General features: G+C 32.1%; 2 protein-coding genes across 8 annotated transcripts in view; both read left to right on the forward strand.

The window, feature by feature from the left end:
* LOC143253685 (ras-related protein Rab-24-like) overlaps nt 1–16,953 on the forward strand; it is a 28,947-nt gene extending 11,994 nt beyond the window's left edge. For all 7 annotated transcript variants that reach the window (XM_076507972.1, XM_076507938.1, XM_076507947.1 and 4 more), the window contains exons 3-8: nt 3,060–3,180; nt 5,045–5,113; nt 6,679–6,825; nt 13,049–13,199; nt 13,596–13,655; nt 14,400–16,953. In XM_076507972.1, the coding sequence (XP_076364087.1) occupies nt 3,067–3,180; nt 5,045–5,113; nt 6,679–6,825; nt 13,049–13,199; nt 13,596–13,655; nt 14,400–14,464 (606 nt within the window). In that variant the 5' untranslated portion in view covers nt 3,060–3,066 and the 3' untranslated portion in view covers nt 14,465–16,953. The remainder of the gene's footprint in view (nt 1–3,059; nt 3,181–5,044; nt 5,114–6,678; nt 6,826–13,048; nt 13,200–13,595; nt 13,656–14,399) is intronic.
* A 3,885-nt stretch (nt 16,954–20,838) lies between these two features.
* The window catches only part of LOC143253711 (uncharacterized), a 36,754-nt gene continuing 34,815 nt past the window's right edge, over nt 20,839–22,777 (forward strand). The window contains exon 1 of the mRNA XM_076507990.1: nt 20,839–20,998. Coding sequence (XP_076364105.1) covers nt 20,938–20,998 — 61 coding nt within the window. The 5' untranslated portion in view covers nt 20,839–20,937. The remainder of the gene's footprint in view (nt 20,999–22,777) is intronic.

Genomic DNA, 22,777 nt, shown 5'->3' on the forward strand with positions numbered 1-22,777 from the left:
GCTTCAATACAACTATTAATTCACCTTTTCACATTTTGAAGTGTTTTAAAAAGAACAATGAAGCCAATGTATATTTCAGTAATGCTAACTAATAACTTGTTTTGGGACATTGTAAAACTGTTCTAAATAATTCTGAAAATAACAAAGAACCTGATATAGATTTCAATAGCACTATTTGTTGCACCTTACCTTTTATCTGAGCATTTTTAGTAAGGTAAAAAAATATGAGGTAAATGTTTACAGAAAATTTGTATTTGAACTAAGTTGTAAATTAGGTTATGACTTGTCACAAAGGTACAGTAACTAACAAACCTAACAGTAAAGTAATTTATAAAATAGAATTTACTCCACGTAACAGTATAATGGTGAAAGAAGAAAGCTTAAAAATAAACTTAGAAAGCATACTCATAGAAAATTCCTTGTTTTTAAATTTTCTAAATGCCCTAAGAGTTGAAAATTGTAAATCATGAAAATGACCTTGCAATTAGGAAAATGAAAGAAGCCTCAGTAATATATCTCCCTTTATATTTGCAGAAATTGGTCTGGCCCAACAAAACGATCATATCCCACCAGTGGCCACTTCCCATTGGCTTGTTAATTGTCACATAGACACTACAATACAATTGTGCCCTCATAAAATATTTCACATTTTCACTTGAAAATGCTAAGCTGAGTGAAACATCTTCTTTATCAAAATATTGAAAATATGCCTTTTTCTGTTGTCTATTAACAGAGTATTAGTTTCACCACAGAACAAATATGAATTTTGGCTTTCAAAGCTTATTGTTACTTTTAACTGCTAAAATCTTCCAGTCAGAAGGAAACTAACTGGATGTGTATATATCCAGGGTGAAATTCTGCTAGTATTTGTCGGTACTAAATGCTAGAACTTTTTTAAGGCAGTACTAATACCAGGACGTATTTGAGTTGCTTTGTTGTTTATTTATGTTTACAAGTAGATTTTTCTTTCTTTTTCCAAAAAATGTCCACACTGAGCTGACTACCTATATTTTTTCAGAATTGTTTTAGAGAATTTCACCCCTGTATGTGCATCTATAAAAGAAATAATGTACATTAACAAAGACATCCATTTATACAATCGATTAGCAACGCCTGTTGTTTTAAATCTGTACACCAGAAAATTAAAATTCATAATGATTAGGGTACATTGTGTCATCATTTAGGTACCCTCATTATTAACAAAGTTTCAGTAATAGTTCTAAAACCTTTCACAAGGTTTTGACCAGCTTAGGAAATTTACATAAGGTTAATACTATTCACATGTTAAATTAACAATACAAAGGTTTTTTATGACAATAGCTATAAATATAAAAAAAATTCTTCAAATATCTTGAAGTATTATAAAGAATAAAATTAATGTAAAGAAAACTTGATATAGTTTATTAATAAGTAAATATAACACATGATTGATGGCTATATCTACAAACAACTAATACACAGAACATGAATATACTTTAAAACATTAAAGCACCTAGTTGCAATTAGTGGTTGAAAATCATTTGTTTTGGGAGTTTAGAATAAACTACTGCAAATTTGGAAATAAAATTTAAAGTGTGAAATACATAAACAGCACATGCACACAAATGTAAATGAATTATATGGCTAATCCCTCAAGGTTTAAGTACTTTTTACACATTCAAAAACCAGAAGACGTATTTGTTGGGCAAATAGTGAGAATTACTACATCAGTTGTTGCTAAAATGACAACAGTATTGATCAGTCAGTTTATATCACTACTCATTGCAAATGAATGAATGTTTATGGGTAATTTATTAGAATTGACAATTAACATTTAGGTGTTTTCTCTACATTGCTAGTTTCTTTATAGTTTAATATTTATTGTGGAGGCTAGTGTTGCTTTTGTTGTTTTTTTAATTGTTTAGTAGTGGTATTGCAATAATTTACCATCTTAATCAGAAGTCAGTCTTCATCTGAATTAATTGATAAGTTCCTGAATTTTATGCACTACTTCTTAATCTGTTGAATTAGTTGAAGACACTTTCCAGTACAATAAGGAATTATTGCTGGATTCCAAAATTATATCTACTGAACACACAACTTATGCCAACATTGAGCCACTATGGGGAATTACACTCCACAGGATGCTTTGTATGTTGCAAATATCACATATTGGGAAAAGTAGTTATACTTATGTGTGTGTGCATGTGTCACTTAGGATGTATTTTACACAATTATGTGTGTGAATCTGTTAATGCTGTGTAACAGCAAATTTTTTTATCACTGGTTTTTTGGATAAGTATGATGCAAGTAAAAGATCTTTGTATTATTTTCCTATAGAGCAGTAAACAATGATAACTGATTTCTCTACCATCACCACGAGCAACAACATATAGTTCAAAGTCGAAGATAAATGACTTACATTTGCATTTTAACTTAATTTCATCATTCATGTCCAGTATGTCAAAACTCCTAATAAAAGTGAAAAATGAGGCCCAAATCTTTTACAGTTTTAAGGATTTTTAGAAAAAAAAATTATATACAAAAGTTTTAGCATATTTGTGAAGTGTATTGACATTTGATTAAGAACTGCTGATTAAAAGTGAGCTAACTATATAAATCAGAATCAAAATAATGTGATAAAAGTAACTTGTAAATTATGAAGTAATAGTATATAACATTGTCTAGAAGTGATTATTTTTCATAAGTCAGTATACTGAAAACTAAAATTTATGTTTGCATATAACCTATTGTTTACTATATCCAATCACACTTTAGCTCTTAGTAAGTTTGTAAGATGGGCAGAGCTCAGACTGATGATCTCATCAAATGAGAAAATTTGGATTTAATAGTAAAGTAAATTGTATAAAGTGTTTAGTGTACAGAATAAATGGTCAATAAAAGCTGGAATATGTGATTTTGTTTCTCAAGCAAGCACTGTAAAAATTAAAGGATGAGAGAACCAGTTAGTTGCAAAACAATTCTAGTACTTGTTTCACCATTGACTAGTGTTGGTGTTACATTTTTAAGTTTTGGATTTTTATTTTTGGGATAACTGTTTTAATTCTTCATTGTTTTAGTTGTAACATGAAACGAGTTGATATAAAGATTGTGCTGCTTGGAAAGGAGTATGGTGGTAAGACAAGTTTGTTGGAACGATACCTATATGATCGTTTCAATGGGGATCTTCCTTACCAGAATGTAAGTGACTCCTGTATTGTTTGATTTGATTATCAATTTTGATGAAGAAACTCAATATTCTGTGTGAAAATCTTTTTTTTTTTAATTGGTTTTCAGATAATTATCTATATGTCAAATGAAAAAAATGAGTTATAATTATATTGAGACAGGAAATTAATTGTAAATATTATGTAAACTTTTTTACCTGTTTTAAAACTATTTTTGTAGTGCCAATAAAGAATGAATTAATTTGTAAGAATCTACCATATATTGTGCTGTATATTACTGATGTTATTTATGTAATAGATTTAAACAGATGGTATAATTCTTAGAATATTGTCAGAAAACACAGAAGAAGCAAATTAACACCATGTACTTTACACATTTTTGTGTAAAGCCAAATCTGTCTTTATTAGGCTTTTTTTTTCTTGTGAGAATTTTCTGTTCCAGTTTTGTAGAAAATTAATTACATTTGATTGAAGTAACTCAGTGTTTCAAATTCATATTAGAGGAGGGATGCTTCACCTGCATATCATGTTTAATAATTGTTTCAGGCTCAGTAAGATTTTTATAAGAAATACCTTAATGGTCTACAAACTTTCACATTTCTACAGATACTATGAAACTTCACAAAGTATGTTGTTAATATTCTTATGTATTTCTCTGGTGGCCTGTTTATCAGCAGGGCCATAATAAAAGGTAGATTTTGACATTTGGTGGCACTAATTTGCATTACTCACTAATAATTATAACTACTAGTTTATGTCATTGAAAACCTTGATATTTTATACATAGTCCACATATATGAAATAAAACATTCACATTTTATTTTTAAATATGTCATATGTAACAGTATTCATGGTTTTATTATATTTTAAATATAATTTAAAATGCACATTGTTTATGAACATGCATTTGATGGTACATGTGATGTTAGTATAGCTACATACAGTAATCTTGTATTTCAGGAGTATCCTGTTTCAGCCAACTAAAATAAATGAAGCTGAATTAAGCAAAGCAAATTTTTATCCAATAGCATCATTCCAAGGAGGTTAACAATAAATATTTTTAACATAAAATTGATTAAACAAATATAATACATTTTCATAATAGACAATCAACAAAGGAGAAAAGAATAGCATTCACAGCCTAGCTTGAAAATAAATGTGGATCTTCAACTATAAAAAGTTACAAGAAAGTGTTTTATTATCAGGCAATTTTCTTAACAACATTGTTAATTAATTAGACGTATGCCTTGGAGAGGGAAATGTACAGTTACATCTGTGCTCCTTTTCCAACATTAAAATTATAATGTTAGCAAATATTTTTGTTGCATTTAACATTTTAATTTTGTGGGTGGATGTTTTGTGTAATTGACATTATAAAATTAAAAATTGAATTTTTCATGTAACTAGCATTTAATATCTGACTGCGATTCAAATATTGTTAAAATTTCTGTCAACAAGAGAAAAAACAACAAGATCTAACATTGCATGAATATTACCTGATGAACATCAAGCATTTGTAACTATTATTGAATTCCTGGTTGACAAATGAATTTTCAAACACAGGCCTCTTTACCAGTGTATGTTATGTTAGTTTTCCAAAATTGAGTACAAGGTAACATAAGAAAGAATTGAAGAAGAGGATTTTCTAATTAAACAAAAGCCTATTTAATTAAGTAATATTGAATTTTAACCAATAAGCATTTCCACACATTCAAACAAATACATTTAACCCTATAAAATAAGTTATTTAATTTTTCAGTAGCAAATAATAATTATATTTTTCTATCCTTTGAACACAAGATGAAAGTTGAAATTTGTTTGACATAAAGTCAAAGTTGGTTATTTATATTAAAATTCACACATTTTGTTTTTCACAGACTATTGGTGCAGCTTTCGGAGCAAAAAAGATTCAGCTTGATGACAAACAGATAACAATGGGAATTTGGGTAAGTTGAACTCAGGTGCGACATAAGTTGTCTGTTAAAATACAACAAAAACAAATGCAAAATAAAGCATTTATTGATAAATAACTAAATTTTGCAGTAGGAGAGATTGTAAATGCAATATTCTTTAAATAAACAGGCAAAGATTTTTAACCATGAAGACATTTATAGATATGTTAGTTTTTCCTATTTCATAATTTTGTGATACATCAACTGTCATATAATAATTATGTTACTGGATTTAGTTTTTGCTTTACAAATAGCTATGTGTAATGTAAGCAGTTCTGTTCAATTTTATATTTTTTAATATTGCATATTTTGTCAAAATTGTAATAGTGTACAAGGTCTTTAATTCAAATCTTAATTTATAATGAACAAGCTGAGGTACCAGTTTTTTGTCTTAGTTGTTAACTACAAAAATGTGTGGGTGGATTGTGTGATAAATAACAACAAAATCCTAACTTTTACATAATTTATTTACTACATAATGTATTATTACAGTATTATTCATTATCTCACCAAATGTTTTATTTAAACTTTAAGAACTCAACATGTACATGTTTCAAACATGGTATACACTGTGTGATGGTCAGTGTGACTTTGTAGAAAGAGTTAGTGACCAAAGTAGTGATGGTAGGTGTCTGTCTCTTATCTACCTTCAACATTCAACTCTTAATGTCCTGTCACAACGTTTCACGTTATTAGTTATTTCACAGTCATTGACTTCAGAAGTGTCTTATGGGCCAGAGTTGAAAGGTTACAAGCCAAATTAGAAAGTAGGCATAATTCAAGAAATGCTCTTCATATCAGCTTTATTGTGGCTGTTGGAGTAGAAACTTTCAGGTATTATTGCATCACTTGTGGTCATTTTATTCATTGCTCCAAGCAGAGTGCTCACATGCTGTCTGAAATATAACATTTGTGTGGCATTCCCCACTTTGTGTTTATAGAATACCTAATAAAGTTTTTTCTATTTGGCGTCAGTAGTGTAAACTGTAAGTATAGTGAATGTTACCTTAGTCAAAGTTATTGAGTGTTCAGTTAAAGCACTAATAGGAATGGAGAGAGTTGTAAACCCATCATTTTCATATCCCTTGCTCCAAATTATTATTCAAAAAATTCTGCTTGAGATTGGCATAACAATCTAAGAGTAGTCTGATAAGGATCAAACAGATAGATACGTAGAGATTTGTACTTTATATGTAATATATGCAGTGCAGTGTAGCTTCAAATAGAAATTTATTTTGGTGGTGTTAGGATCAGTTTTTGTTTTTTTCTTGCTGTGTTAACATATGTTTTAATTAATTTTGATCTTCCAATTTTAGTCTACTCTCATCAGAATGTTCCATAACTTTGTTTTTCTGTTTCAAAGTCAACTCTGCGAAAGGAGGAAAATATAAGTTCTTCTATTAAGTACTTGCCTAGTGAATTTTTATCTTTTAGTGAAAATGTTATTTACATTGTAACATTATATAATGTGAAAAGTGAGAATAACTTTGGATTTTATCATTTTGACTTTGTTCCATAGATACCATGATAAGATATTTCTTCATTTGTTTATTTCCAAGGATACTGCTGGGAGCGAACGATATGAAGCAATGAGTAAGATATATTATCGAGGTGCCAAGGCAGCTATCGTCTGTTATGACCTCACAGATAGCAGCAGTTTTGAAAGGGTTAAGTTTTGGGTGGAAGAATTAAAGAAATTTGAGGAGGTTTGTATTTACATTATCTTTGCATTTGATGGCAGTAAAACATGGAAGGAATTGTAAATAATCTAAAAAAATATCTAAGGTTTATTACGTTCATACTTTTGCACAAATTTTTGTTTTAATTGGACACCAGAGAGCTATAGTAGTTTGATAGCGGAAATGAATATTTGTCATGAAAGCAAATGAAGATAACATTATAGCCTCCTATAATCTTTGACTCTGAAAAACTTTTAGAGAGTACCTCTCAGAGACTTTTGAATAATGCTTTTTTTTTTCCTCACATTATCCCTTCACCTATTCAGTGTAGGATTCTAACTCTTTATGTGAATGGAAGTAATATATTGTAAACTGAAAATGTTTGTCCAATAGGTACTTACCTATTCTTTCCACTCTTCTTCTTTGCTGAAAACCAGTGCTTTCATTTTTTACCAAAATATAATGTGATAGTTCATATTTTTGGGTGGAATTTACTATAATATGAACTTCAGCACTGAAAAAGAATAGCCATTTATGTGGAAGTAAGTAAGTGCCAATTGAAAATACATTTTCAGTATAAGTGAGTGACAGTTCATACATACACTGGCTGACACTCATTATTCTTTTAACTCCTTTGTTCCTGTCCCAGTTGATTACACCAATCTCATGATCAACCCCAAAATGACCATCAGAGTTAGTATAACTTTTAACATGTTTTATGTATTTTTATGAAAGTTTTCAAGCTTTTAGTAATGGCACAAGTCTTTTGTAGATAAAAATTTGGATTATGTAATTTGTCAGTGAGCATGTGGAATCACAATTTTGACTGCTCTGAGTAAAAACTGATTTTTAAAGGATTTTTCATATCCTTATTCTAAAGTAATAAAAATGTATGAAAATGTTTATTATATGGCTCTTTATAAATTCTGGACCAGTCCAGTAAACTTGTTAGGTATTTGGACTAATTATTTCCCGGGTTCCCTTGGTGTGGATATCTGTACTTGGTGAGGGGACCTGGTGAAGGGTCTGTTCTTTCATTTTTCCTCCTCTGGGATTTAAACATTCACCCACGTGTTTTCTGTGTGTGGTGACCTGTGAAGGGGAGGAGAAGATACTGGTGGTTGAGGGTTTCAACCCTAACATATCACTTTGGCCTTGAATTCCTGCAGACAGGCAGCCTTGAGGTGGCCCCCTTTGGGTCAGTTGGCTGGTCTACTTGGGCTAGGGTCAACCAAGTATCAGTGTTAGACGTTCTCAACAGGTGTTGTGGACATTGAATCTGATGGTGTTTGGGTATGGTGCTCACAAAACCCAGGCATTGCTGCAGTGCCCTTGTTTGACATTGTAGTGCATCCTCTTATAGAGCTCCATGGTAGGTAGGGTCAGTGGCACCAAGATATTCCTTTTTCTATTATGGATCCTCCAAATAAAAGCTTAAATAAAATAATGATAAAACAGTCCATAGGTAAATGACCACGTCTAGAAGATTCTGAGCAGCAATCTACAACATCTATAACACCTGCTGTACCTCATTTTCTTATCCTACATTCTCTTTCAGACAAACCTTCAGGACAAATATCTCCATTTTTCATTCAGAATGGACTAGAGGGACTTGCTGGCTCTTGAAAGTCAGTAAAGAAGCTTCGATCTAGTAACATATTGGTGGAAACATCCACATCTCAACACAGTGAACTCCTCTTCCTACTTTGAATTCATCACGAGAGGGATTTGAAGAACATCCCGAGTCAGAGATTCTCGCTGGTTTCTCCACTCAAGACATTTCTGCAGTGAGGCATATCTCCACTCCCAAAGGTGGAATTACAATGCCGATGAATATCCTCATTCTGACATTTACATCACCACATCCACTTGCCACCTTTCATGGAGGGGTGATAATAATCCATGAGGCAGTGATCATTTTTCCTATAATTTTGAGAGAAACTGGCCATGGTCAGTGCCACATGACCCTCATGCCCAAGTGGAAGCTGGATCACACAAACTGGCCCTCTTTTGCTCTTCTTGCAGAACTTCATCCTGCCATCATCTGTAAGCCATCAATAGATGACTATGTGGCAGTAGTAACTGACTGTATTATACAAGCAGCTGCTCAATGTGTTCCTAAAATCTTGACACATTTTCCACGATATCCAGGTGGAATCCTGCCTGCCACACGGTATGTAAGGCTCCAAAACAGGCCTGGGATACTTTCCATTGATATTCCATACTCTCAAACTGCATCACTTTCCAGCAGGCCTGTGCACATGCTCGGTGGGGCTTATTTTTGACTGTAAGCTGACCTTTATACCACACATCAAGCAACTATGGGTCAAATGTACAAGAGCACTGAACATCCTCCTTGTCATCTCTTCCACCGTTTCAGGAGTGGATCGATGTTCTATGTAAATGATATATCATGCTCTTATTTAATCAAAACATGACTATGGATCACTGGTCTATGGCTCTGCCAGGACCTCAGCCTTAGAGATGCTCGACCCGTTCATTATCAAGGAATTCAGCTCTGCACTGGGGATTTCTGCACTTCCCCAGTTCAGAGCTTATACATTGTCTCATGAACCTTATTTGCACCTCCACTGTTTGTAACTGTCTTTACTATATGCTTCAAAACTTTTTCCTTACCAAAGCATCCCACCTGGGGTTGTGTTTTTCTTCCTCGGTGGGCCATACTTTTTCAAAACAGATGATCTGCCATTGCTTCTTTTAGCCTTCATATCCAGGCGCAGTTGGATGAATTGGATCTGTTTTTGGATGACAATGCTGTATCCACTGGTAAGCCCATCCCACCATAGCTTCTTACAGTCTCCAAATGTGACCTATCTTTAAGTCGTCTGAGAAAAGCAGACACTCCTGATTGGATATACTGTCTGATATTTGCTGAACATCTTTTGAATCATCCTTCCATTCCTATTTGTACAGGTGGTTTGAAATCAGGTGACTGTATGGGCTGTGCTATGGTTTGTTGTCGTTCGGTGGTTGCACGCAGAATCCGCTCTACAACTTCTGTATTCATTGCTGAACTGTATGCCATTTCTCTTGTCCTGGATCACATAGAAGCTAAGCAGTACTCAAACTGCACTATTTATACTGACTTGCTTAGTTCTCTATTGGCTTTGGAATTGCTCCACATTAGTTCACACCCTGTGTTTGCCAGTATTCAAATCAAACTGGCCCATTTCTCTTGAACATCTACTTCCATCCAGTTTTTCTGGATACCAGGCCATGTTGATATATTGGTGGGAATGAGCTTGCCAACACTGCAGCTAAATCTATCTGCTCAGGCACTATCACTGCTGTTCCTGTTCCATACATGTACTATGGTCCTATATTCAAGGCTTGGCTCCATACCAGTTGGCAGTCGACTTGGAGTGAGCAACATGAAAACAGACTTTTCAAAATAAGACCCCATTATTGGATTTGGCTGTCTGGCTTCTGTAAGAATCAGAAAAAGCAAGTTGTTCTACTTAGACTATGCATTGGTCACAGTTTTTTAACTTATCGTTTTCTTTTATCTGGAACTGATGCACTATTGTGTAGCCTGTGAACACTCGGGTCACAATAAGCCACATTTTACTATTTTGCCATTGTTATGACTCTCAACAATGGCACCATTTTAAACATGTTCTGTCCCAAAGTTTGTCCATAACATTAGACAGTGTTATTGGCGATGGTGACACTGTCCACCTTGGAAATGTTTTTGGTGTTTTAAGGTTTATTAATCTTTTTAATGCTATTTAAGTTTTTAATTTATACATTAGACCTTTTTTAATGTGATTCCCTTTTAAGATTCAAAGTCCATCTAGTTTGGTTTGAAATTAGAAAATGGCCGTAACGTCAAAATACTAGAAACCAGGACTGGAAAGGCCAACTTCATGTGACTAACGCTGTTGTTTGAAGTACCTGTTAGTCATCCTGGTGAACTATTTGTAAAATTGTGCTACAAGTCTTTTTAAACTTTTATTACTTTCCTTTTTGAAAATGGCCATGAAGTCAAATAACTCAAAACCAGGACTGGAAAGACCAACTTTAGGTGCCTGATGGTGGTTTTTGTACTTACCTGTTAGTCTTCCTGGCAAGTTATGATAATTACAGTTATGCTACAAAAAGTTTTTTACAATTTGTATTGCTGTAGTTTTTTTCTTAACGTTGTAGACTAGATGTAAACATTGGTTTTATGCCATTTATGTTTTTAAATGCTGTTTTGTTTTACCTTCATTTCCTTTTATGAATTTTACTAAATTTACTTTAATTTTAACTTTTTATTGGATGTTTGGTGCAGATAGCCTAGCTGCTTTGTGCCATAAAACACCAAATCAACCAACCAACCATTTCCCAGGTGTAGTCGGAATTTAGCAGTATAAATGTAAAAAATGTCCAAGAGCAAGAGATATACACATTATTACTGTTTACTCATAAATGCATATTTTTTAGATATTTTTAATAAAACAGCAAACAATAAATAAAAAAATATGTGGGGGAAAAATGTTTTATACTACTTGTAATATTACCAAATTGATTTATACTTGTACATTGTACTGGTTAAACCTTGCCATAAGTCTTGTTTATTCTCTCAAGTGAAGGGAAAGACAAATAAGTTTTGTAGATTTCCAAGATACATTTTTAGAAAACTAAAAAAAAATTATCAAATTGTTATTACTGGTATACATAAGTAAAGAAATAACTCTTTGAAAAAAAGGAGGTAAATGTTGGTATGGCTAATATCAATTTTTCAAAAACAATGTGAACAAGACAGTAGGGATGACATTGCATTATGTGTCTCTTTTGTCTTGTTCACATCATTTTTGAAATAGTGATATTAGTCACACCAACATTTACTTCCTTTTTTGAAAAGCATATTCTTTAAGCATTTACTTGTTTTTTTAATGCAATATTTAAATAGACATGAGAAAGTTCTATTTATAACCAATTTTTAAATACTATACAGATTCCAATTACAACTGTATTATTTATTGCTTACCTATTATTGGCTGGTAATTCCTGCTTCAGCTTGTACTTATGTTTTTAAAGGAATACCAAATTTCTTTTAAGAAAACTAACTTCAAGAGGTAATAACAATAACACAGTTTACACTAGAATCACGATTTAAAAAAAATCAGTACTAGTCACTAATAGTATTTAAAAGAAGCAGATACTCTGATTGAAACTGTGTCACCTTTATGTAATTGGTTGATGTCATTTTGTAGTTTTTGAATTATTGTGTAATAAAAAAAACAAAAAAAACTGACTTTTTGCTATGAAGTTTACAGATATTCCAAGAACTTGTGATTCAGTCATTCCGTATATATTGTTATAAAAGAAAATAGTATGTAGTGTTGTAAAGTTGTAATGACTTATTGAGGAGTTACTTAAAATACCATTTTGATGTACAATCTGTTCCATGTCTACAGAGGCAGTGCTACTGTTTGCTTGTTAAAACCATTGTAATTTAGCTAACCTTTTAATTAAGCTATTTGTGGGATATAAAATATTTTTGTTCATAGCAATGGCTCAGTCAACAGACTTTAACATTTCTAGTAAAATTACAAACTATCTCCTTCAAGATGATTACAAATGACTGTCAGACTTACATAGTTTGGAATGTACTTTTTCTATATCTCTTATAAATGTGTAGGCATGTGTAAACAAAAGAGTCTCAGAAGAATGGAGTAGTGGGAGGGGCTATCCTAGTGGGTTTGTAAGATATGTTGATATTTCAGTAAATCAAAAAGGTTGGAGATTCTAATTTTATATTCTAGCTTGTAAATGTCTGAGTAATTTGTTAACCACTATAAACATTGTGTGGTGATTGGTGAAATATATATTTACTGAGACAAGGAGATATGCCATATGATACATAAAAAAATAATTTTTTAAAAAATATTTTCTTTCAAATTAAAGCACATATTACAATATGAATTATAAGCTACATTGTGTTGGTAATTTTATTGACATGTGTGATGATAGCTATTTTTTTGTTGTTGTTAAGTGCAAGCTAAGTAATGGACTGTCTGTGGTTTGCCAACCACAGCTACTGAAACTCAATTTTTGATTTTGCAATTCTGCATACCTACCACTAAGCTACTGGAGGGTAATTAAATTTTACAAATAGATCTTCAGAATGTCATTACATATACACTTTGACATATCCACAGCCAGAGGGTTATTGCATTGGCTTTTTTCTCTCTCTTTGTGTGTGTGTTTTCTGCAGTTTTATTAATAATGTTTTGCTTACTAGGATTGTATGATTTACCTATGTGGAACAAAAAAAGATTTAGTTCAGGAGGATAGGCAATGCAGGAAGATTGATTACCACACTACTACCGATTATGCTGATGATATTGGTGCTAATCTTTTTGAAACGTCTAGTAAGACAGGGGAATGTGTTCGTAAGTTTTGGTTGAATCCATCAAACAGTTTTTAAGATATCTTTCTTTATGTTTGTAATCAATGGGCAGGAATACTCTGTAGTTTTCTAACACCATCTGGTTTAATAGAAGTTACCATTTACAATTAGCATGTTTTAATGTTGAAGTACATTCAGTTTAACCTTTTCTGTTGCTTTAAAAGTGTTCATCTTGTTTTTAATAGGAATTACGTTAGTTTTACAAATGATTTTTACATTTATTGAACAACTCTTTTGAAACAAACAATAATGCTACAGTTATAATATTTTGTGAATGAGTAATCTGATTTATTTGAAAAAATATTTTTGCTATTCTATTAACTGTAGATATTTGTAATAGATGGTGAGGTTTGATAGTTCCATATTCTTCTGTTCACAGGGGAGCTGTTCATGCAGATAGCTATAGATTTTGTGAAAAAACTTGTACCTTCTCCAAAAGGTATTGATGCAAATGATTTTCACATATTGTAAATAAAATTTGGTTGAATACATAGCAGAAATTTTTGTAAGCATTTGTTTCCTGCTTTGAAGCTCTCTTCCAAACTGTTCTAGGACACTAAATAATTATCCAATAATTTTATGGTTTTGATATAGATATTGAACTTCAGCTGTTATGATTTTGTTCAAGTTGTGGTACTCTAACTCAATAACAGTGGCTGATATTGTGATTAAATTATGGATGATTTGAAGCTATGGAATAATTTTATTCATAGAGTTAAGCTAATAAAACTGATATCATCAATTTTTTACACAAAGTAATTCAGTATTCTATTCATTTTATGTTTAATTTGTTTCCCACTTTAATTAGTTTTTGTTTTTTTTATAACAAATAATAAAAATAAAATGTAACTAAAATTTACACTGTAGTATGTTTTGTGCTTTGGATTTTTGAAAAGTGAATGCCCAATTTATTTAACATAAAATTATCTTTTGCAATAAATTGTGTGACTATGATAGTTCTGGTTTATATTGTACAGACCATTTGAAGTTTAGTGTGTCACTGTTGTAGGAATCATCTGAAATCAACAATGCCACAGCTTATCATGAAACTTTTCAGAAAAAAATGCTACAGTTTAATGTAATTAAAAATAAGTGATCCAGATATTTGCTTGGTGAAGCTGACAGTAAAAATTTATTTTCAATCAATATTTTTAAAAGTTTTGTTTTTCCTTTTTGTTCTTAGAAAAGAATGAGAATTTAATTTTAGAAAGTCCAAGAAAGAAGTCTACATTCTGTTGTTCAAGCTAAGAATATTCTACGTTGGAAGAATAAAGTATTAAACAGTACATATCATTTAAGTTCATGTAAAGAAAGAGAGCATGTTGAAGATCAGGTGTTTGAACAATGAATAGAAATGTCAACATATTACATGTAGGTGGTTACAGAATGTTGATGCCAAGGAGAACTGAAGTCTGCCACTGAAGATCAGATTGAACTGGATTGGATAATTGTGGCAAATGTTGAGCAAGTGCTGTGTAATATTAGTGCCTTGTATTATTTAGTAAATTGAAAATGTTGACTTAAACTACTTGTGAAAATATAATTATTAATATTATAAAATACTGGGATGTCTTGCTGCCATTCTTCATGACATATAAAAAGAAAGTAATTCTTGGAAAATCCAAGTTTGTATAATGTTATTAATCATTGTAGAAATATGCAATTTGAGAGATTTTTTTTTACCTACAATTTGGAGTGATTTATTTTACACACACACACACATGCATCTTTCATTATTTCTAATCTTAAGGGAGTAGTGATTAAAATCTTCAGGGAATCTGTGTTCATTTTTGACATAAAAAAGATATAGTGCAATAACTTAATGAGTGTGTGTGTGTCTCTGTATCTGCCAGTACCTTATTCCTTTGCTTGTTCTGTAAGTTAATTTGAAGTTGGATTTATTTTTCCCCAACAACTTTTCCAACAACCACTTAATTAGAAATGGATTTGAGATCTCTTTTGCTTAGAGAGGATGGGTGTTTATGTTAGATCTTACAGAGAGAAACATGGTTCTAAATTGAGGGGTGAATACTGGTAGTGGTAACCTCTATGAATATATTTTATGTACCATATCAACTATTAAACGTTTTTCTACTTTTTAAACAAATTATCTATGCAAAATTGTAAACAAAATAATTAAACATTTCAACAATACTTGTGGACAATAATAAGTTAGTGGTAGAATTATTTAAAATAATATTTAACTTGTTGCTCATGAAAAGTTAAGTTTTTGTTATTTTTTCCTCATATATTGTATGAATAAGAATGTTTATCGTAACTTTATAGAAACATCATTGTTAGAAATGAATTTTCTTCTTGTCTTGACTTTTTTGTAATCTCTGAAAATGAAGGTTCTCTCTAGGTTTTGTTTTATTAATGGGAAATGTTATAAGCTAAGAACACGAAGCCATTAGTGGATAAAATGAAGTTGGTATTTTCTCAGTTGTACAAATAAACACAGCTGCAATAAAAGGTTATTTGGGTTCAGGTGTTTTTTTAGTTGCGTCTGTTTGTAATGAATGAAACCTAGTTAGAACATTAATAAAAATATTTTTGGCTAATAAGTTGAATATTTAATGTCAATTTCTTTCAGAAACAACCACTGAATTTTTTAGATGTGATTGGTTTGATGACAAAAGTTAAAAGCTGAAAGTATTTTTGATCATATTCATTTAAATTTACTGTTTTTTTGTCATGATTATGTAAGACAAAAATGTGAGACTAACTTATTTTCTACAGATATGAAGGTTATGGTTATTTTAAATCATTCAACTATTGTACTTATTGTCCAAACACATCTTCCAGAAATTAACTCATTTTTGTTTTTCTTGCAGAATACATTCACTACTTGAAAGATGTCCATCACCTCATTATTTGCTATTTGCTAACATATTTTAAAATACATCTATTAATTAAGCTTCTACCATGTATAGTCTAGTTACAATAGTAGCTTTTAGATGTTCAAGTCTTTTTACAGCTTTAATCTATAACTTTTATTATCAGGTTTATTTTAGGCTGTAGCAATGATTACAAAATACTGCAGTTTGACCAAGATGTAAGATGAAGACATTTGATAACAGAGAAAGCTAGTATTAACTAATTTCTGCTCACCTTATATCTGTGTAGATATCCAATTATTCCTCATTCCATTCAGTGCTTAAAGGTACTGTGTAAGCTGTTAATTGACACTTAAATAATCTGTTGATTATTGAGAAAAACCCATACCGGTCAGTGTAACTGTATTCATACTTTGTAGGATTTGTCAGTTACCTAAGGAACACTTATTATCTTTAGTCTTATGTTACTGCTGCATAAAAATACATCTGTTACTTAGAGAGAGCCATTTTTTTGTACCTAATGTATAAAGTAGTGTTGTATGTCTCAGTGGACTAAACACAATTAATTCAGGTTTATTCAAAGTCAAAGTTAAAACTAACTTTGTGGGAACTACCATAATTGACTAAGCATAGTGATCACATGTTTGACATTGATAATTAGTCTAAAAAGTATTATTTAAGAATATTTTATATTCACAGTAGTCAAGAATAGTTCTCAAGTGAATGAAGTAATGAAGGATAATTTTTGGTACAATCATTTATGACATTATCATCACTTTCTGGACTTATAGAAGTTATATATGTCTTATTTGTTGATCACTTGCTAATATTTTTAATGAAATCATGTATTTGCTATTTTTACTAAATTTTTATTGTTTATTAAAATGAAAGGATGATAACTTGATGTTGAGTTTTAGAGATTTATTACAAGGGTCGTTTGCAATTTACCCCTGTGGGAGGAAAATCTACTGTCTAAAAGTGCTTGTGATAATTTAATATCAACCAAAGGTTTGATTTGTTTTGAATTTTGTGCAAAGCTACACAAGGGCTATCTGCACTAGCCTTCCCTATTTTAGCAGTGTAAGACTAGAGGGAAAGCAGCTAGTCATCACCATCCACTGCCAACTCTTGGGCTACTTTTTTACCAACAAATAGTGGGATTGACCATCACATTATAATGTACCCAAGATTTGAAAGGATGAGCATGTTTGGTGTGACGGGGATTCGAACCCATGACCCTTGGATTACGAGTTGAGTGCCTTAACCACCTGGCCATGCCGGGCCAACAACCAAAGGTACTGAGCACTATTCACTTGTTTGCCATTTACCCTTTTCCCTGTCTTATGTCTTGGAATGGTTTACATAGACGTGCTTAATTGACTTCTTAACCTCTCAATTATCAAACACTTTGGGTGTCACGTAATATCATATGAAGCTCTTCGAATCTCATACATTAAATCAAAACAGCCAGTTCCTATTGCCCAATGCATAAGTATTACCTACATGTCATATAAATGTGGCTGTAGATCACATATGATACTCAGTAGCTTTTGTATTATGTCGTATGAATCACATGTGATGCATAGGACAGGGATATGGCTAAAGTTAGAATGTTACTCTTAGGTTTCATTGAGGTTCTATCATAGAGTTCCGTTCAATAACATTTTACCATAGATTTGTTTCAAAAGTGAATTAGTGAAAAAAATGTCCAGATAAAATTGTTTCTTGTTAATTGAATTAACGTTCATTTTTAACAGTGGAACACATTCCAAAAAGGGTGGTCTAGTCATCACTACTTCTGGCTAGTAAAAAGTTTAGAATACTAGTCATTCTTCAGATAGAGGTTACATAAAGGAGACAGTGTTTGACAGCTATATACTGAAGTAGCAGTCAATGAACCTAAGATTATTTTTATGCCAGAATTATTTCGATATAGATAATTATTTCATATTGTTTTAAATGACCTCATAACGTTGAACCAAGTTTTTATAAATAGATAGTGAAACTACACGTTAATTATTATTAATAATTTTCTCCCTGCAATTAAATAAAACATTATTATTGCATATTTTTATACGGGGATATGAAGTTATGTTTGTTTAAAAACTGTAGTCTAAGATATTGTACCTAAAACTTGTTCCAGACAGAAGTTCCATAGTATTGGTTAAATCTGTATGATACGTACGGTAAACGAGAACAAGGAAGATAAGTGTCAACTAATTGGCCCGGCATGGCCAAGCGCGTAAGGCGTGCGACTCGTAATCTGAGGGTCGGGGGTTCGCATCCCCTTCGCGTCAAACATGCTCGCCTTTTCAGTCGTGGGGGCGTTACAATGTTACGGTCAATCCCACTATTCGGTGGTAAAAGAGTAGCCCAAGAGTTGGCGGTGGGTGGTGATGACTAGCTGCCTTCCCTCTAGTCTTACACTGCAAAATTAGGGACGGCTAGCACAGATAGCCCTCGAGTTGCTTTGTGCGAAATTCAAAAACTAACAAGTCAACTGATAAATATGTCTGTGTGTGTGTGTGTGTGTATAACGCCTAATATGTGACAAAATAGCCATCTTGTATAAAAGGACAAAATCTTTAAAACTGTAGTAGAGAATAATTTAAACAAGAAATTGTTTTGAATCTTGACAACTTTTTTTTATTGCAACTGGAACGAATAGTGTTTAGTTCTGTTAACGAACATAAAAATATGATTTTCCAACATTAGGAGCAACAGTAACAAAACATGGCCAAAAATTCAGTCCTTTAGACAGTGTTACTTAATTTACTTACTTGGCTGAAGTCTTATAATGACTGTGGATGAAAGTAAACATCTTTTACAAAACAGTTCAGGTCCTGAGCACTGTAATTTATGTTAAGTGAAATTGTGCCGTGACCTTTTAACAGTAGCAACTTAGATAATTATTACACAATGAGACAATCCTTTGTAGTAAAGTGTTACCAAGTGAACGCATGTATGTATCGAGTATGGGATATTTTATAGACCACTGACCTCTTAAACTAAATTTCTTTATTTTGTTCATTCAATGAAAACAAAATTAGCTATTGTTTCTAAAACAGCATGTAGTGTTACATGCGTATCCGTTGATTGTTTCATCTGAAGGAAACAATTGTACAGATACTTGCCAATGCTTTGTGGAAGGTAAATCAAGTTGAACATTTCTTTTGATGTTCTTCGTGGGCTTTCTGTTATACAAGTACGTCAGTTTTTATTATCTTTCTGATCGCTAACAACTAGTTGTAATAGTTTATCTGTGTAAAGTTATATAAGTAAGTGTTGTTAAAGGCACACTCTGACAAGTACCGTTCTATCATGCATGTTTTCCTCCACTGGGTGCGAAAACCATTTAAATATCCTACACAGTCGTTTTAAATGGCGTAGAGAAGAAAATGCGAAAGTATTATTGTGACCTTACGTGGGCAACTACTTTCTACAAGTAATAAACCAGGGATAAAGGAGCGTTTATTTACATCTAGGAAAAACAAACTTTTAGTTACATCATCTTAGTTTATAATAAATAAGTAAACTTCAAATCAGGCTACTAAAGCTTACTAGCCAAATTCACAAAAGTCACATTAACCGGTTTATCGTCAAGAATAAAGTACATTTATAATTATGTATGCTTTGAGGAAAAACAAGTTTCTCTTTAACTTTAGGTGGTTGGGGTTCTCGACTCGCAATCTGAAGGTCGCGAGTTTAATTCTCTACTCCACCAAACATTCTCGCCCTTTTAGGCGTGAGGGCATTATAAAGTTCCATCAATCCCACTATTCGTTGGTAGAAGAGTTAGCGGTGCATGGTGATAACTACCTGCCTTTCTGCTAGCCTGTCAATGCTAAATTAGGGACGACTAGTGCAGATAACCCACGTGTAGTTTTGAGCGAAATTCAAAATCAAAAATAAACTTCACCATGTGTTTACTGTCATGGGCCATTTCTTTTATAATATACCTGAGAGAGTAAGTAGCAAAAAAACACCAAAAAAACATCCTCATAAAGTTACTGAGGCCTAAACGTATAGAAAACAATATTTCCTAATGTTTTTAGGATCTACCTACCATTGAGTAGTAGTGTTTCAGCACATTTGCAATACTTTTTAACTTCCTGTCCATCCAACGGTGAATTACCTAGAAAACTTAAAACCAATAAGTGTTATTGATGAAACGATATCAAACATTACCTGTAAGGTATAAGATGATTTGCCTTTTCAACATTTCTCCGCACAAATATAATAAACAGGTTTCTTAATAAAACTTGTTATGAGAAGAATAAGATAATGCTATGATTTTGAGATTTAAGGACCTTTAAACCAAAGTTATAAATAATGTTTAAAACTATCCCAGCTTTTAAATGGTGCAACCAGGAGACTTAGTTAACTTATCAACAAGATATTAAGGTAATTTTGGGGATCTGTGACCTTTTGGAAGAATGCTAACGGTTCATATTTCGTTGAGCGATTACACGGTCAAGAAGAAGTCACTTATGGGTTGAAGAGATAACTAACATTTTAAATCGACCATGGAAATAACATGAATTACATTCTATATAAAAAAAAAAAAGCAAAAAACGTATAGAGTTTTCGAGGTATTATGTTCAATTCACTTTTGGCTCTCTGCCAGTTTTATAAAAACAATAAATATTAACATATTTTTATACACACAAAATTTATGAAAAAATGTACTTTTTCATAACTTCGTAAGAAGCACTTTCGTAAGAACTAGGTTTTAGAATTTGGTTGGACGATTCGTTATGACTGGTAGTGAGCCTCAGCTGCGTGTCGGTTGGTTATATTAAATGGGTCAGTGTGACTTAGTGTGGCAGTTGGAGAGAGTGCCAAAGACGTGTTTCTCAGTGCTGTCTCAATCGTCACGTGAACATGAACCTACTGGAATTTGCGTCCAATTTTCTCGTTTGTTTTCTTTTTTTCATATCAGCAGGTAAGTGATTATTTTCGGTCTAGTCGGACTTCAGACATTCTTTTTAGAGTTAGGCTGTAATACGATGTAGTCTACTAGGTAAAAATCTGAATTTTCCTAACATGTTATTTTACATTATTGATTCCTGTTCTCTATGTATAGGAGCGAATGAATTCCCATCATAAAATGTTTAATGTAGTTTTGAGTTGAGATTTGTGTGCCCAGAGCTAGAGCTAAGTACCCTGGTGGGACAGCGGTAAGTCTTTAGACTTATAACGCTAAAATTAAGGGTTCGATTTTTTGTTGTGGATACAGCAGATAACCCAAGAAGGCTTTGCCCTAAAAACACAACAGCTAGAACTACTGTTTTTGTAACATGCATCTGAGAAACTTATGTTAAACACTCTAGTAAAGTTATTGTTTTGTTTGAAAAACAGAGTTAAAGCTTTTGAAAGAAAGGGAGTTTTTGTGTTCAATCAGAATCTTTCAGGGCGTTAGAAAATAATTAACAATGACATAATATTTAGGTGTAGTCAGTAATAAAAGTAGGTTTATTGTGGTTCTACCTTTCTACCTACGCGTAACTGACTTGTGTACAAATACTGTTGTTGAATTTGTTACATGGGGTTGAAATCTGCAAATGAAGAAAACATCTGGCACGTTAAAGATCACCAAAGTAAAACTTGACAAGAAAACAGAAGCTACTAGAGATAATTAACAGTCATGTCATTTAAAGATTAAAGAAGGCAATAAATTAATGACCAGTAGATTCAATGAATGGAATTATCAGCAGTTTAAGTAACCGGAAATGTTAAAGTAACTAAAATCGGAAAAAAAATTCATGGAAAAAGATAAAATTAAGAGATAATGGAGAACACGTCAAATACCAAAACTAGCATTGTAAGTAGAAAAAATTACCTAATTTCAAAGCTGCTTGATGGAAAAAAAATATATATTTTATTGAATGTGTAACAATAAACTAATGGAAATTAATCAGGAGTTTTAATATCACTGGACGTTAACAACATATTAGGCATTACCTTTATAGATTTACGATAAAAACGACTTCCCTTTTAAATGTTCTGGGAGTTAATAGCGTATCAGGCATTACTTTTAGGGGCTTAGAGTAACGATGCTGGTCTCTAGTGCCACCAGAAGTGGAAAAGTACATGACAAGTGTTCGAATATCTTAGAGTGTTGGGGGGGGGGGAATTACTTTTCAGGTCACCAGAAGAAAAATTCATGCATTATCACTGCAAGTGAAAGAAGATGGCCTACATATTTAATCTCTCTGGCAGCGTCAAAGATATATATAGATTTTGGGTCACTATCTAACCAAAATTCATATTTTAAATAACAGAAACCTATTGAATTTATATTTTTATTCTTCTAACAATTTATTTGTAGAAATATTACAAAAAATTTCCCACGATCTCTGTAGGAAGAGTAAATGTTACAGACCACTAGCATTTCTAAAAGGAGTAAAACATTTGATTGTATTTCCTCTTTCATCAATACATTCCTAAAGTTGGTTTGAAACATTGATGATCTCTGTATTGAATTACTTAGTATCTTGAAAGATTCTGAAACTCGTTATAACTATTAAAACATTGCCCGTTCTTTTTTTCAGTTCAAATATTTAGAGAACATTCATTAACTGACTAGCATATTTCACTAAGTGTTTTCATATTTTGACAAAGATACACCAACTGTCTAAGTGTATAGAAGAGGATTGTACTATTGACAAGGTTTTAAAAATTAGATTTAATATGATAAAAAAGGGAATTCAAAATTGATTAA

Source organism: Tachypleus tridentatus, chromosome 1, assembly GCF_004210375.1.
Source record: "Tachypleus tridentatus isolate NWPU-2018 chromosome 1, ASM421037v1, whole genome shotgun sequence".
Lineage (NCBI taxonomy): Eukaryota > Metazoa > Arthropoda > Merostomata > Xiphosura > Limulidae > Tachypleus > Tachypleus tridentatus.